This window comes from Coturnix japonica, chromosome 10 (assembly GCF_054131305.1).
Source record: "Coturnix japonica strain WE chromosome 10, WE-NBRP24, whole genome shotgun sequence".
NCBI lineage: Eukaryota > Metazoa > Chordata > Aves > Galliformes > Phasianidae > Coturnix > Coturnix japonica.
Window position 1 is genome coordinate 2,825,200 of NC_140672.1, and position 17,224 is coordinate 2,842,423.

The 17,224-nt window shown below is 51.6% G+C and overlaps 1 protein-coding gene across 4 annotated transcripts in view; it reads right to left on the minus strand.

Annotated features, from left to right (window-relative positions):
• Window positions 1–759: 759 nt before the first annotated feature.
• Window positions 760–17,224, minus strand: part of XPO7 (exportin 7) — a 34,161-nt gene continuing 17,696 nt past the window's right edge. For 3 of the 4 annotated variants that reach the window (XM_085510475.1, XM_085510474.1, XM_085510473.1), the window contains exons 13-16: window positions 16,498–16,603; window positions 15,228–15,363; window positions 14,526–14,599; window positions 12,577–13,590 (exon numbers count right to left, since the gene is read on the minus strand). In XM_085510475.1, the coding sequence (XP_085366601.1) occupies window positions 13,497–13,590; window positions 14,526–14,599; window positions 15,228–15,363; window positions 16,498–16,603 (410 nt within the window). In that variant the 3' untranslated portion in view covers window positions 12,577–13,496. Of the gene's footprint in view, window positions 920–1,702; window positions 1,802–1,900; window positions 2,062–2,547; window positions 2,687–4,089; window positions 4,305–7,135; window positions 7,219–9,300; window positions 9,409–10,144; window positions 10,234–10,593; window positions 10,701–11,029; window positions 11,139–12,479; window positions 12,544–12,576; window positions 13,591–14,525; window positions 14,600–15,227; window positions 15,364–16,497; window positions 16,604–17,224 lie in introns of those variants that run through there. The other variant, XM_085510476.1, reaches the window with a different exon arrangement.

The following is a 17,224-nucleotide window of genomic DNA, read 5'->3' on the forward strand; positions in this document are numbered from 1 at the left end:
CCATCATACCCCCACAGCCCCCCATATACCCCTCAGACCCCATATACCCCACAGACCCCATCATACCCCACAAGCCACTCCTCATATACCCCTCAGCACCCCCCATCACACCCCAACAGCCCCCCCCATATACCCCCCAGCTCTCCCCCATATATCCCCCAGTCCATATCATACCCCTCAGCCCCCATAATACCCCTCAGCCCCCATATACCCCTCAGCCCCCCATCATACACCCCACAGCCCCCCCATATACCCCACAGTCCCCCATCATAACCCACCATATACCCCTCAGCACCCCCCATCATACCCCACAGCCCCCCCCATATACTCCTCAGACCCCATATACCCCACAGCCCTCCTATATACTCCTCAGCCCCTCCCCAGACCCCTCACAGCCCCTCAGCCCCCCATCATACCCTACAGCCCCCCCATATACCCCTCAGACCCCATATACCCCTCAGTCCCCCTATATACCCCTCAGCCCCTCATCATACCCTACAGCCCCCCCCCATAGACCCCGCAGACCCCATATACCCCTCAGTCCCCCTATATACCCCTCAGCCCCTCATCATACCCTACAGCCCCCCCCCATAGACCCCGCAGACCCCATATACCCCTCAGTCCCCCTATATACCCCTCAGCCCCCTATCATACCCTACAGCCCCCCCATAGACCCCTCAGCCCCTCCCCAGACCCCTCACAGCCCCTCAGCCCCCCATCATAACCTACAGCCCCCCCATAGCCCCCATCCTACCCCCATATAATCACCCCATGGGGTCTCATCACCTCACCTGTCCCTGTTCTTGGTGAGCAGGTTGCGCTCGATGCCCTCCATCAGGTTCTCGAAGCAGAGGTGCATGGCCTGCTGCTTCTCGGGGGGCTGGCTGTTCACAATGCTGTTCCTCAGGTCAGAGAAGTACTATATGGGGGGGGGGGACACGTCAGAAAGGCACATTATGGACATTATGGGCCTCATGGACAATATGGACATTATGGACCTCATAGACATTATGGACCTTATGGACATTATGGACCTTATGGACATTATGGACCTTATGAACATTATGGACCTTATGGACATTATATGGACCTTATGGATCTCCTGGAACTTATGGACATTAAGGGCCTTATGGACCTCATGGACAATATGGACATTATGGGCCTTATGGACCTTATGGACATTATATGGACCTTATGGACCTTATGGGCTTTATGGACCTTATGGACACTATGGACATTATGGACCTTATGGACATTATGGACCTTAGGGACCTTATGGACATTATATGGACCTTATGGACATTATATGGACCTTTTATGGACCTTATGGACCTCATGGACCTTATGGACATTATGGACCTTATGGACCTCATGGACCTCATGGACGTTATGGACACTATGGGCATTATGGACCTTATGGACCTTATGGCTCTTATGGACCTTATGGACCTCATGGACCTTATGGGCATTATGGACCTTATGGACACTATGGACATTATGGGTCTTATGGACCTCATGGACCTTATGGCCCTCATGGATCTCATGGATATTATGGACCTTATGGACATTATGGGCCTCATGGACCTTATGGACACTATGGACCTTATGGACCTCATGGACATTATGGACCTTAGGGACATTATATGGACCTTATGGACCTTGTGGACCTCATGGACCTTATTATGGACCTTATGGACCTCACCTTCTCGTTGAGCAGGATCAATCCCAGCAGAGGCCGAGACATGGACCACTGGTTCCTGCAGTCCTCAAAGATGATGATATTCAACACTGTCGACAGCATCTGCAAGAGGGAAAACGGAGCTTAGAGGTGACACAGCTTCGATGCGATCCTATAGCAGCACAGTGCTGCTAAGTGCTAAGTGCAGGAGGATGCACGCACCTGCTGGATCATCTCGGGGTGCTGCTGCATGATGTGCAGGAAGCGGTCGCTCTCCTGGCTCAGAGGCGTGGTCCTCTTCTTGGTGCTGCGAGAAAGCTGCTTGAACAGGTAGGTGACAATGTGGTCCAAGCAGGAGCAGCAGCCCGTGCAAACCATGGTGTCTGCAAGGAAAGAGGCAGAGATGGGGATGCTGCCTGCACTGCAATGCAACTATTGTGTCTTTAAGTTTGCAAATAGCCCCCACCTGCAATGCACTCTGTTTGCAAACAGCCCCCATCTCCAATGCACTCTGCAAACAGCCCCCAGTTGCAATGCACTGTTTGCAAACAGCCCCCAGTTCCAATGCACTCTGTCTGCAAACAGCCCCCATTTGCAATGCCCCCCATTTGCAATGCACCTATTATGTCTTTAAGTCAGCAAACACCCCCCCATTTGCAATGCACTGTTTGCAAACACCCCCCAGTTGCAATGCCCCCCATTTGCAATGCAGCTATAATGTCTTTAAGTTTGCAAAGACCCCCCATTTGCAATGCACTCTACAGACAGCCCCCATTTGCAATGCACTCCGTTTGCAAACAGCAGCCAAAACCTGTTCCCTGCTCCCAAACCAAAGCCCTATGAGCATTAACAGGAGAGCAGTTACTTACCCAGTGCAGTGAGGCCTTCTGAAATGGAAGAGAGAATATACATGATTACATGGGGCTCCAGACTGGCTATAAAGTTCATGTGGTCCTGGGTAAGAACTTCCAGCAAGGAATAGTACGACTGGCTGAGCTTGGGATAGTCCTGCAGGGAGACAAGGAGAAACTCAGGCCTCTTGGCTGGTCCATAACCCACCATAGAGCCCCCAACCCGTTCATTTAACAGAGCTTTCCTGCAGTGGAACTTATGGGCCAACACGTTTCCCATCTTCTCTCCCACCACCTGCCTTCCAAACAGGCTCCACCAACACAACAGCTTCCAACGCTGCTCTGTCTGAACATCTTTCCCCATTGCTTTGCTTGCTCCTGATGGGGAGCGACTGCTGCCTGCTGCCAAAGCTGGGGATGCAGAGATAGATAGCAGGGATAGATAGCAGAGATAGATAGCAGCAGGGATAGATAGCAGAGATAGATAGCAGGGATAGATAGCAGAGATAGATAGCAGGGATAGATAGCAGAGATAGATAGCAGCAGGGATAGGGATAGCAGCAGGGATAGATAGCAGGGATAGGGATAGCAGCAGGGATAGCAGCAGGGATAGAGAGCAGCAGGGATATAGCAGCAGGGATATAGCAGAAGGGATAGGGATAGCAGCAGGGACAGGGATAGCAGCAGGGATAGATAGCAGCAGGGATAGATAGCAGCAGGGATAGATAGCAGCAGGGATAGGGATAGCAGCAGGGATAGAGAGCAGAGATAGACAGCAGCAGGGATAGGGATAGCAGCAGGGATAGGGATAGCAGCAGGGATAGGGATAGCAGCAGGGATAGGGATAGCAGCAGGGATAGGGATAGCAGCAGGGATATAGCAGCAGGGATAGAGAGCAGCAGGGATAGGGATAGCAGCAGGGATGGGGATAGCAGCAGGGATAAGGATAGCAGCAGGGATAGGGATAGGGATAGCAGCAGGGATAGGGATAGGGATAGCAGCAGGGATAGGGATAGCAGCAGGGATAGGGATAGCAGCAGGGATAGGGATAGCAGCAGGGATAGGGATAGCAGCAGGGATATAGCAGCAGGGATAGGGATAGCAGCAGGGATATAGCAGCAGGGATAGAGAGCAGCAGGGATAGAGAGCAGAGATAGAGAGCAGCAGGGACAGACAGCAGCCAGTAGATCAGATCGCAGAGATGGAAACAGCTTCTTTTCAAGCTGCTGCTGTGAGACGGGGAGCAACGTGCTGCCATCCATCCCTGCTCAGTGTTTGAGATGCCTTCAAGCAAGCAAGCTGTGCTCTAAGTGCAGGATCAGGTGCCAATCTGAACCCAATGCATGGAAGAACAGCCCTATATCCAAGGCAGAGAAGCAATAGCTTTGCTAATTGTCCTGCTCAGGCCTTGCAGTGCAGTCCCAGCCCTCACACATGGAGCTGTAATATCCCCAAGCAGGGCTCTGAGATGTGGCACCAGTTCACTCATACCTATGGTTAAATATTCCCTTCCCATCTCATCTTCCAGCCCTTTCATTGCTCACCCCGATGGCTGCTTACCAGCAGGTCGCTGTGAGGGATGGAAAGCAGAAGCTTGATAAAGGTTTGCAAGGCGTTGTCCAGTGCATCATCCCCGTACAGACGGAAGACCCCAAAGTTGACGTAGCTCCCACTCAGTGCAGCCTTCAGCATCGAGAAGCAGATTGAAATCCCCTTCAGCTTCAAGGCATAGACCTGATCCTTTGGGACCTCCCCGAGCGTTAGGATACGATTCCCTGCAGGAGCACAGAAGAGTCAGTGCTTGAAAGACCACATCCCGTCCCGTCCCGTCCCGTCCCATCCCATACATCCCATCCCATCCCTATTCTATTCCATCCATCCTATCCCTATTCTATTCCATTCCATCCCAATCCATCCCATCCCTATTCTATTCCATTCCATCCCATCCCATCCCATCCCTATTCTATTCCATACATCACATCCCATCCCTATTCCTTTCCATCCATCCCATCCCTATTCTATTCCATTCCATTCCACTCCATCCCATCCCATCCCATCCCTATTCTATTCCATTCCATCCATCCCATCCCTATTCTATTCCATTCCATCCATCCCATCCCTATTCTATTCCATTCCATCCATCCCATCCCTATTCTATTCCATTCCATCCATCCCATCCCTATTCTATTCCATTCCATCCCATCCCATCCCTATTCTATTCCATTCCATCCATCCCATCCCTATTCTATTCCATTCCATCCATCCCATCCCTATTCTATTCCATTCCATCCCATCCCATCCCTATTCTATTCCATTCCATCCATCCCATCCCTATTCTATTCCATTCCATTCCATCCCATCCCATCCCTATTCTATTCCATCCACCCCATCTCTATTCTATTCTATTCTATTCTATTCTATTCTATTCTATTCTATTCTATTCTATTCTATTCTATTCTATTCTATTCTATTCTATTCTATTCTATTCTATTCTATTCTAATTCTATTCCATTCCATTCCATTCCATCCCATTCCATCCCATCCCTATTCTATTCCATTCCATCCATCCCATCCCTATTCTATTCCATTCCATCCCATCCCATCCCTATTCTATTCCATTCCATCCATCCCATCCCTATTCTATTCCATTCCATCCATCCCATCCCTATTCTATTCCATTCCATTCCATCCCATCCCTATTCTATTCCATCCACCCCATCTCTATTCTATTCTATTCTATTCTATTCTATTCTATTCTATTCTATTCTATTCTATTCTATTCTATTCTATTCCATTCCATTCCATTCCATTCCATTCCATTCCATTCCATTCCATTCCATTCCATTCCATTCCATTCCATTCCATTCCATTCCATTCCATTCCATTCCATCCCATCCCATCCCATCCCATCCCATCCCATCCCATCCCATCCCATCCCATCCCCTCCTGGTGCAGGCAAAGCACAAAGGCAGAGCCCTGAGGAGTCCCAGGCAGGCCCAGCAGACTGATTCCCAGCCAACAATTAAGGACCATGAACTGACAATTAGGGCTGTGCTCATAACAGGGACAACACCGCTATGGAAACAGGATGCACTAAGGACAGGGCTGCTTCCCATTTGCTTTGCAGGCCTGCCCTGGTCAGGCTGAACACTCCCAAGGGGCTCAGCCAGGTTTCCTGCTCACTGCTGTCATTTCCCTCCATGTTTTCCCATTGAATGAGCCAGGATTCAATGTAGATTCAATGCCCTGAACTGCCCCCCCAGCTCAGACCCACTGTCAAGCACTTAAACCCTCCCCCCCATCCAGAGGAGCAGAGGGAGGCAGAGCTGCCTGCACCCAACCTGGGCACACACACAGTCACAGACTGACCTGGGTTGGAAGGGACCTCAAGGATCATGGAGTTCCAACCCCCCATAGACCCCATTAACCCCATAGAGACCCCATATCCACCCCATAACCCCATAGAGACCCCATAGAGACCCCATAACCCCATATCCACCCCATAACCCCATAGAGACCCCATAGAGACCCCATAACACCATATAACCTCCATAACCCCATAGATCCCCATAGGGACCCCATAAACCCCACAGCCCCCACAGAATCACAGAATGACCCTGTTGGAAGGGACCTCAAGGATCATGTAGTTCTAACCTCCCATAGACCCCATTAACCCCATAGAGACCCCATATCCCCCCCATAACCCTATAGAGACCCCATAGACCCCCATAGAGACTCCATAAACCCCACAGCCCCCATAGAATCACAGAATGACCCGGGTTGGAAGGGACCTCAAGGATCACGTAGTTCTAACCCCCCTGCCTGGCAGGGCCATCAAACATCCACATTTACTAGATCAGGTTGTCCAGGAGACCCCATAGATCCCCATAGGGACCCCATAGAGATACCATAGGCCCCATAGATCCCCATAGGGACCCCATAGATCCCCATAGGGTCCCCATAAACCCCACAGCCCCCATAGAATCATAGAATGACCCGGGTTAGAAGGGACCTCAAGGATCGTGTAGTTCCAACTCCCCTGCCTGGCAGGGCCACTAAACATCCACATTTACTAGATCAGGTTGCCCAGGAGACCCCATAGATCCCTATAGGGACCCCATAGATCCCTATAGGGACCCCATAGAGATACCATAGGCCCCATAGATCCCCATAGGGACCCCATAAACCCCATAGCCCCCATAGAATCACAGAATGACCCGGGTTGGAAGGGACCTCAAGGATCAAGTAGTTCTAAGCCTCCTGCCTGGCAGGGCCACCAAACATCCACATTTACTAGATCAGGTTGTCCAGGATCTTGACCCCATAGATCCCTATAGAGACCCCACAGATCCCCATAGGGACCCCATAGATCCCATAGGGACCCCATAGACCCCATAGATCCCCATAGGGACCCCATAGATCCCATAGGGACCCCATAGACCCCATAGATCCCCATAGAGACCCCATAGATCATGTTGCCCATGGCCCCGTCCAACCTGGCTTTGAACACCTCCAAGGACGGGGCATCCACAACCTCCCTGTGCAGCCTGTTCCAGGCCCTGACCACTGTCCTATTAAAGAAACCCTAAGCATTATCATGACGCACCATACGTAGTTATCATTTTACTGGTCTCTCGGAAGAGCAGGATGCCGTTCGGTGAGGACACGTCGAACTGCAGCCGTTGGGATCTGATGGGAAGACAGCAAAGAAACTGAAGCTCAAAGAATAAATGGGAATTTATGATAGAAAGCTCATACAACACAAGCACACTCTGCTCCATGCAGCTAACAGCAATAGGAGCTCTGGGACAGACAGGCAGAAGAAAAGGGCCCTGTATATTGAATACGATGAGGCTGAGGGTGGAAATCCTGCTTGGAATAGAGCAGAGCAGGGTGGGCTGACCGGCTCCTATTCATAACCTAAAGTTCAGAGCTTGGCATTTCTAACCCTGCAGGCAGTGAATAGATCACAACGTTCTGAATGATATGAGCAGATTTTTCCAGGCTGGTTTGTCCTGCCATAAAGCTGCCAGGGCTGACACTGGGGATTCCCAAGAGCTCAGCAATGACCACAGCTGAACCTTGTGTCCTTTCCACTGGGCTCTAACAATGCTCCCCCTTCCTATAGGGCTGTGTTCAGCTGGCTCAGCTGCACCCTGGCAACCTTCCACCTCCACATCACACAGGCTGTGAATGGGCTGAATGGCGTCAGAGGTCCCTGTGTGCTGCAAAGAGCTTGTGGCTTAAAGCACAAGTGGTCAATATATATATGGGGGGGCTGAGGGGTATGATGGGGGGGTCCTGAGTGGTATATGGTGGGTTATGATGGGGGACTGTGGGGTGTATTGGGGTATGATGGGGGGCTGTAGGGTATATGGTGGGGTATGATGGGGGCTGAGGGATATATAGGGGGGCTGAGGGGTATGATGGGGGTATCCTGAGTGGTATATGGTGGGTTATGATGGGGGACTGTGGGGTATATTGGGGGGCTGAGGGGTATGATGGGGGGCTGTAGGGTATATGGGGGGGCTGAAGGATATGGGGGGGTGTTGTGGGGTGTATGTGGGGGGCTGAGGGATGTATGGGGGCTGTGGGGTCTATGGGGGGGCGTGGGGGTGGGCTTGAGGGGTATATGGGGGTGCTGAGGGGTATGATGGGGGGCTGTAGAGTATATGGTGGGGTATGATGGGGGCTGAGGGATATATAGGGGGGCTGAGGGGTATATGGGGGTGCTGAGGGGTATGATGGGGGGCTGTAGGGTATATGGTGGGGTATGATGGGGGCTGAGGGATATATAGGGGGGCTGAAGGGTATGATGGTGGGGTGGGGGTATGTGGGGGGGGCTGAGGGGTATGATGGGGGCTGAGGAGTCTATAGGGGGGCTGTGGGGTATATGGTGGGGTACGATGGGGGCTGAGGGCTATGATGGGGCTGAGGGGGTGTATGGGGGGCTGTGTGGGGTATGGGGGGCTGTAGGGTATGATGGGGGCTGAGGGGTATATGGGAAGGGCTGTGAGGGGTCTGGGGAGGGGCTGAGGGGGATGATGTGGGGGTGTGGAGCATGATGGGGGCTGTGGGATATATGGGGGCTGAGGGGTATATGGGGGGGGACAAGGGGTATATGGGGGGCTGAGGGATATTATGGGGGCTAAGGGGTCTATGGGGGGGCTGTGGAGTATATGGGGGGCTGAGGGGTATATGGGGGGTCTTTGGGTTATGATGGGGGCTGAGGGGTATGATATGGGGGCTGAGGGGTATGATGGGGGCTGAGAAGTATATGGGGGGTGCTGAGGGGTACATGGGGGGGCTGAGGGGTATATGGTGGGTTATGATGGGGGACTGTGGGGTATATGGGTGGGCTGTGGGGTATGATGGAGGCTGAGGGGTATGATTGGGCTGTGGGATGTATGTGGGGGGCTGAGGGGGTGTATGGGGGCTGTGGGGTCTATGGGGGGGCATGGCTTAAAGCACAAGTGGTCATCTCCTGCCAGGAGACATTTAAACATGGGTTCTGCAGACTAACACAGCTCTCCTGCCTCCATCTCATGGTGCCATCCTTACCAAACACGAGCTGAACAAACTCAGCACATTTATTGATCCCTTGGTCTCACTTGGTGACCTATCAGCTGCTAAAGCAATGCCAAGTTTCCCCCCTCCCAGTACAAGCAAACCAAAGCAAAGCAAACACAACAGGGGTATCAACACCCTCACTGTGTTCTGCAGCAGCAGCCAGACCCATCTCTGGCAGCCTGCAGCCATTGAGGTTCCTACCTGTTATGGACCAGCTCTGCCATCAGTTTGAGGACAGGCGTCGTGCAGGCTGGGTCGTGGTACCAGAGCTCGATGGCCCGCTGCAGGATGGGCATGTAGGATGGGTATCTGTGGGGTGAAAGCTAAGGAGCTTTGTGTGGAGAAGAAAGGTTATAACTTGTACCTTAAGGCCTGTTTTGTGTGCTGCATCCAAGCCTGGCAAGGCAGCTTTGGGAACAAGGCTGAGCCGGTGCCTTGGGTTCAATGAATTGTGTGTGTGCTTCTTGGACAAAGCAGAACCTAAAGGGCTTTGGGGCAAAACAGATCCATCAGAGCAACAGACAGCTGACCTACAGCACCAAACAGTGAGCACAAGGAAAGCTTTCGTTGGTGCTGAGATGCACACGCTCCATTAACAGCCATTGTGCTTTACAGGTCAAACCTCTGGGGGTCTGCTTGGAAAAAACCCCAATAATTCAGCTCTGAGCTGATGCCTGTGTTGACATGGAGCAAGTCAGAGCTTACAGACAGGACAAGTGTTACAGCAGCCAAGCAAAACCCAGCCAGAATCCAACAGGAAAAGCAGAGCACTGGGATGCAACAAACCCCAGCAGGAAAAGCAGAGCATTGGGATGCAACAAACCCCAGCAGGAAAAGCAGAGCATTGGGATGCAACAAACCCCAGCATGAAAAGCAGAGCATTAGGATGCAACAAACCCCAGCAGGAAAAGCAGAGCATTGGGATGCAACAAACCCCAGCAGGAAAAGCAGAGCATTAGGATGCAACAAACCCCAGCAGGAAGAGCAGAGCATTGGGATGCAGACACCATCAGGAGGGCTCAACAGACACCGAATGCAAGGATACATCCACTCAAACAGCATCATGAAGCTGGTCTTGGCGTTGAAGGCGAAGGCGATTCCCCTCAAGTCTCTCACCAAACCAACCAAAGTTCTCTGCGTTGCAAAAGAAACAAAGGGTTAAAACACAGACACATTAATGGATCTGTTCCTTTCCAGCCCCACCAGCTGCATCCTGTTGTCCCAATCCAGCCCAGTTGGACGGTTCATCCTCCCAGGTGCAAGAAAACTCCTTTAAGCTGAGCCAGGGTAGTGATAACACTGGGGTATTCTGTTCCCAGCAGAAGGAAGGTGGGCTGATAAGCCTTTAATTATGAACTACAACTAGAGGAGCACAGATACAACTAGACCTTGAGGAGCACAGAGAGCATCACTGCTTCCCCATGTGATAAAGGAAAGCAGCCACCACAGCCCAGCCTTGTCTTATCAGAAAGGAGAATCCTGTGCCCCACTTACTTTTGCCTCTTGTTCATTGAATGTGTTTGTGCTGAACATCTGTGCCACGGTCTCGAAGGCGGCTGTCAGGGGAAGCATGAACTGCTCGTACTGATCCTCATCTTCTCCTGTAATAAGACAGAACTTGGGAGGAAACAGACTGCACATCCCTGCAGGTTTGCTTCATCTGAGACAGCACAGCATAAAGCAAGGGGACCCAGAGCTGCCAGGCAGCTGCTCTATCACTGCAGCTCATAGCAGAGGCTCAGAGCAAACCCTTGGGTTTGAGCTGGACAAAGGAACATCTCAGTCCCAGCTTTGAGCTCCTTCCCCTTCCTTTCTCACTCCCCATCAGCTTTTCCCATCCTGGCCTCCATTGTGGAGGAGCTTATAGGGCTCAGCCAGCATCCAAACAGCACAGTCACTGCTTTGCTCCGGATCCCAAAGAGCCAAGTACCTAAATCCACCATGAGAAGACGCCCAAGTGCAGTGTAGAACGTAGTCCGACATCTCATATCAGTCAGGTTGGACTGATTGTTAATGCCCAGGAAGGAAAAGTGCTCACTCTGCAAACAGAAGAGAGAGGTTAAAGGGGGAACCACCAGCTCCTGCATCCATCACCCTCCTGCTTAACCCTGTGCAGGAATGAAGCTGTGTGATATCCTGGCTGCCAGTATATACTGCACTGCCTCTATTCATATGGGAACTGCCCAGAGCCAAGAGGAAGCCTTGCTTTGCATTGCTTTGCTTCCAGAACACTGCAGCCACCCGCCCCTCTTACTCATGGTGTCACAGCTGTGCAATACAGCCCCTGCTGGCAGATCCCTGCTCGCTCTGCCTTCATGCATGGGGAAGCAGCAGCCCCACATCCAAATGCAGCTCCCATAGGGGCACTGCTGCCATCCCATCCCATAGGGGCACTGCTGCCATCCCATGGGAACAATGCTGCCATCCCATCCCATAGGAGCACTGCTGCCATCCCATAGGAACAATGCTGCCATCCCATAGGGGCACTGCTGCCATCCCAAAGGTGCAATGCTGCCATCCCATAGGAGCAGTGCTGCCATCCCATCCCATAAGAGCAATGCTGCAAATCCCATAGGAGCAATGCTGCCATCCCATCCCATAGGGGCACTGCTGCCATCCCATAGGAACAATGCTGCCATCCCAAAGGTGCAATGCTGCCATCCCATAGGAGCAGTGCTGCCATCCCATCCCATAGGAGCAGTGCTACCATCCCATAGGAGCACTGCCGCCATCCCATCCCATAGGGGCACTGCTGCCATCCCATAGGAGCAATACTGCCATCCCATCCCATAGGAGCACTGCTGCCATCCCATAGGAACAATGCTGCCATCCCATCCCACAGGAGCAATGCTGCCATCTCATCCCATAGGAGCACTGCTGCCATCCCATAGTAACAATGCTGCCATCCCATCCCATAGGAGCACTGCTGCCATCCCATAGTAACACTGCTGCCATCCCATAGTAACAATGCTGCCATCCCATCCCACAGGGGCACTGCTGCCATCCCATAGAAGCACTGCTGCCATCCCATAGGAACAATGCTGCAATCCCACTGCTGCCATCCCATTCCTTCCACCCCAGCCCTTCCTCCCTATCATTGCTCTCCCCATGGAAGCTGATGCATTACAAATTGGCTTTCACTTTCCCAAGCAGTTCCTGCTGCCCTTTGGCTCCACGTGCAGCAGTGCTGACTGCCACCCACTGGACACAGCAGCCCCACACCAACCCATTGGGGATGAAACCTCCCATGTCATTATAACCCTATAAACAGAGAGATCCCATCTTTGAATATGATGGAAGAGAGGAAACCGAGTGCATCCAAGTGGGGGTTCCCTCGGCTCCAAAGGGCAGACGGAGCAGTTAAACAGGTGAGGACTCACCGTGTGATTGTTCAGCATGAACTGCACAGCGCTCAGCTTCACCAGCTTCCTGACGCTGCTGTACGTGGGGGGGGGGTTAAGGAAGCTGCACTCAGTGTATACGAACACCCCCTGCAATGCATGCAATGCATGCAATGCACCTCCCAGGGCACAACTGGGGGGTGTCTGCTTTATTCACTGTAACACCCCCTGCAATGCATGCAATGCATGCAATGCACCTCCCCGGGCACAACTGGGGGGTGTCTGCTTTATTCACTGTAACACCCCCTGCAATGCATGCAATGCCTGCAATGCACCTCCCAGGGCACAACTGGGGTGTCTGCTTTATTCACTGTAACACCCCCTGCAATGCATGCAATGCATGCAATGCACCTCCCAGGGCACAACTGGGGGGTGTCTGCTTTATTCACTGTAACACCCCCTGCAATGCATGCAATGCATGCAATGCACCTCCCCGGGCACAACTGGGGGGTGTCTGCTTTATTCACTGTAACACCCCCTGCAATGCATGCAATGCATGCAATGCACCTCCCAGGGCACAACTGGGGGGTGTCTGCTTTATTCACTGTAACACCCCCTGCAATGCATGCAATGCATCTCCTAGGGCACAACTGGGGGGTGTCTGCTTTATTCACTGCAATGGAGGTTTCTCTGCGGTTTGTTTCAACTCTTAGCAAGTCGCATGCATCTCTGCTGCAGAGAGCTGCAGGGATTTTGCTTTTAAACTCTGAACGGGGAGAACAAATAGGAGAGCATCGAACAGAGCACGGCTGCAAAGCAATGAGGGCTGTGGATGCTGAGCTGCAAAGCAGTTCTGCTGCAGAGTTAAAGCAGGATGATGCTGCAGCCTGTGGTTCTAACTCCATATCTAAGTGACACGTGGATGGAGCGCTTTGCACGCTCACTATCTTCTCAGTACCCACAAATTGAAGCAGTTCAGCCATGTGAGATGCAGAGCGTTGCTGTTCCAGTTGAGCACCCGGTTGCTCTTCCCTCTGTTCTGCACCCCACAGCTCTTCATAAAGGATATCCAATGGAGAGGTCATTGAGCAGCTGCAGCGTCTTGGAGGTGATGGGCTCACACCGACCCCAGTACTTCAGGTTGGTGATGCTACAAAAGAGGACAACAGGCCGGGTCAGATGCTTTGCTCAGCCTCCCATTAACTAACAGAGCATCATCCTAATCCAAAGTCACCCACCATCATCGGCTCCACCCTCCACCGAAAGCAACAGACATTACAAAGGCACGAAATACGGGTATAAAATTCACTGTACTTACATTTGGTTGACTAGAAAATTATCCTTCAGATAATCTTCACTACTTGGCTCCCAAGCTACACTGGCCCATACCCAGGCCCTTGGAATTCTGTGGCACTCCAGGGCTGGTTTCTGCAGCAAGGGTAAGAGAATTCTGCGGCAGTGACTACATGCAGCCGCCTGCAATTCTGCACCTGCACCATCCACTGTCAGCTGCAGAATTCTAGTAGCCCTTGCTTCTTTGCCAGGAGAGCCACTTCACCCCTTGACAACGTGCAGCTCAAGGCACGTGAGGGCAAGCAAAGGCCCATGCACTTAACAAGGGGGTGATGCTAGAGAAGCCAAGGGGAGCTGGGACGTGCTAATTGACAATAGGTTGGGTCCAGAGAGCTGTCTGTAATGGGGGAGCTTAAGGGGAAGGACCTGAGCTACTCTGGCATTGAACAGCACAACTCGTGGTCCCCTCCACACAGAGCTTTATGGCTGATGAATGGCAATAGTCCAGTGTCAGGGCACTGCAGGCTGCCCCCTCCCTGACTGCTTTTACACTGACAAAAGAATCCACGATCCTGGTGTACGGGTCAGTTCTGTGTCTCCGCAATGAGCCCAGGCTGGAATCCACGGTGGATAAATCAATCCTGTGCGTGACTTAAACCCTCCATCACAGCCCGTAATACTCCCATGTAGCCAGATGTTACAGCTTTGAGCCAGCAGCACTCCCTCATATTCCACATTTACACCTTCAAACAAGCCCTGGAACCTCGGCTGCCTGCAAACAGCAACACTTACATCTTCCCTATGAAGACGCTCAGGACCATGGTCTCATCGTTCAGCCCCAGGACCTCAGAGAGCCGGCGGTACAGCTGGGGGGGAGACAAGAGCAACTTAGAAACCACCAAGAAAGCAATGAATTAATGATCGAGGATCGCTCCATTTTCACCTGCCCTCCCTTATTTTCACCTGCCCTCCCCTTATTTCAACCTGCCCTCCCCTTATTTCAACCTGCCCTCCCCTTATTTCAACCTGCCCTCCCTTTGCAACCACGGGCTGCTGGAAGAGAACCACGTTCTGAAATAAGGATGTGTTCTTTATATGCTTTTGAATGTCTTTTTACATATGTGAAGAAGCACTGAGTGTCCAGTCCATCTATGACTGCCTTCTAATATAGAGAATGGCTATTTATCTGCACTTAAATACCAGGCACATATACAATATACATATACAATAGCTTGGGTTCCTCCTGGGTCTATGCATGGAGTGACCTTCACATGTATGTAGGCTTAAGGGACTCACATAATGAAGCTGGTGCATAAAACCAGACCCACATCTCAAGTTTAAGGCTCCTTCCCCATTGTTTCAGCTCAAGGTTTGCAGTGTTCATTGTATAGAAATAGGAAATAGAGCATGCACGGCTCATAAGTGCCACCTGCTTTCATTCTAAAACACGAAGCTACGACTGCACTTGGCAAAAGGCACAAAGGAATTGATTACCTTGGAAGACTTCTGCACCTGATCTCCGATATAGATCTTGCGGAACTGCTCGAAGAAGCTCAGCATGGCAAGCTCCAACTTCTCATTGCCGGCCTGAGCCAGCCGTGAGTCCGTCAGGTTCATCAGCTGCAGCACCCTGCAAGGAAGGGGGGGATAGAACACAGGTCAATGCTGCTGGATGCAGGAGCACCGAGGGGCTTCTGGCACACGGGGCTGCTTCCAGCGGTGGGTTTGACTTTCTGCATTGCTGGTTTAGGTCTGCAGTTAATTAAATATACAACAGGACTGACTGGCATGCATTCCTTTTCAATGCAAGGCCACACTATGGCTTCTATGTCCCAATAGGGATAGCAGGCCCTGGATTTAACTTGCTGCAGGAGGGAGTTTCAGGTGCTGGAGCATTTATCCATGGGCTGATGCAGCCTGTTAAGCATTGCTTGAGCCCTGAATGAACCCTTATATGAGCCACTGAATGATGACAGCCCAGCTGGCTTTTATTGTGAGCCCTATGGGAAGCTGTGAGCAGGGCTGGGACTGCAGGGTAACACACATAGAGCAAAACAGGGGGTAGAAGAAGTGCTATCCCATCTGGATGTCATCCCATCTGACCAGTGCCATAAAGCACGGATTCTTATGACCCCCTAACATACACGCTGGCACTGAGAGCTATGAAATACACACAAGGTCTCACCATTTCCTCTCCATTAACTACATGGGAAGCCAAATGCTTGATGTGATTGATCAGCCCTGGCTCTCACACTAGCCCATGTCAGGCTCCTCTTCCCACCCTTCCCGCACAGCAAACAGGCTCCAGACTACAAGGGCTTGTTTGCAATGAACAGTCCACACGTGTTCACACATCCAACAATTGGCTCATGCACTGCAGAGCGTTTCCCATCCCCCAGATCCATCAGGTGTTACAACACAAAGCCTTAAACACGTCGAGAAGGGCTGCAATATTTGCAGTATAAGGACAAAACCTACTTTGGGTTTTTAACTAGGAAAGAGATTCCCCCCCCCCCCATTCATTTAGTCCTACTTCAAGGCATTTAAACCCACATTGAGCTCCTTTCTTTCATGCTCTTCCCCTCTTTTCCTCTTCCTTACAACCCAGAGCTCCCAATTGAGTAAAGCAGCAGCAGAAACCTGCAGCCCGAGCTGCCATGTCTCCTTTCATGACGGCCAATTCCACACTGTTCTTTGCATTGAAAAGAGGGGATGAACACGGTGTTAACAGCTCTTTTATGGACATCAAGGGCAGCATCCCTACCGACAAACCAGCTCTCCATCCATTGCATCCTGCTCATCCGTGCTGGCAAACGACACCCTACCACCAATCACTGCCCCGATAATATAGACGAGCCACGTCAGGCGCCCTGCAAGCAACAGAGGACATCAGAACCAACATCACATCACAGGGAGGAAGATGAGAGGTTCAGGTTGGATTCTCAAGGAATATCTTTGTTTTAATGCCAAGTGTTTCAGCAGAGCTCAGCTCTTACACGTCTTTACTAGCAAAGGAATAAAGGATGCCAGGTCTGCCTGGACGCTGTTCATTATTTAAAGGTGCTTCAGGAGGAAGCTGGAGTCTCTAAACTTATATGCAAGGAAGGAGAAGCCAGCTTTGTTATTAGAGAAGGGGCGTAACACGGCTCTACCTGCACCTCAAAATGAGGTGCTGCTTTTTCCTATGGCTCATGCTAAAGGATTCCTAAAGCAAAGAGTGCAGAGCCTGCCCCGTGCTGCAGACAAAGGTTTGCAGCTTCCTCCCAGTTATTCAGAGCTCAGATGGACGAATACTCAACACTCTCCATCAGATAAAAGGCAGCCGGGGCAGCAGGGCTGACAGACCATAGAACATGGATCCCATAGATCAGAGAACACCCTTAAAACCCATCTCTGTACAGACTGGGTGGGCAGATGCGTGATATCATTCCCCATAACAAGGTGTGCAGTCTATTGCATGGCAGCAACCCCTGCAGCAAGCACTGCTGTGT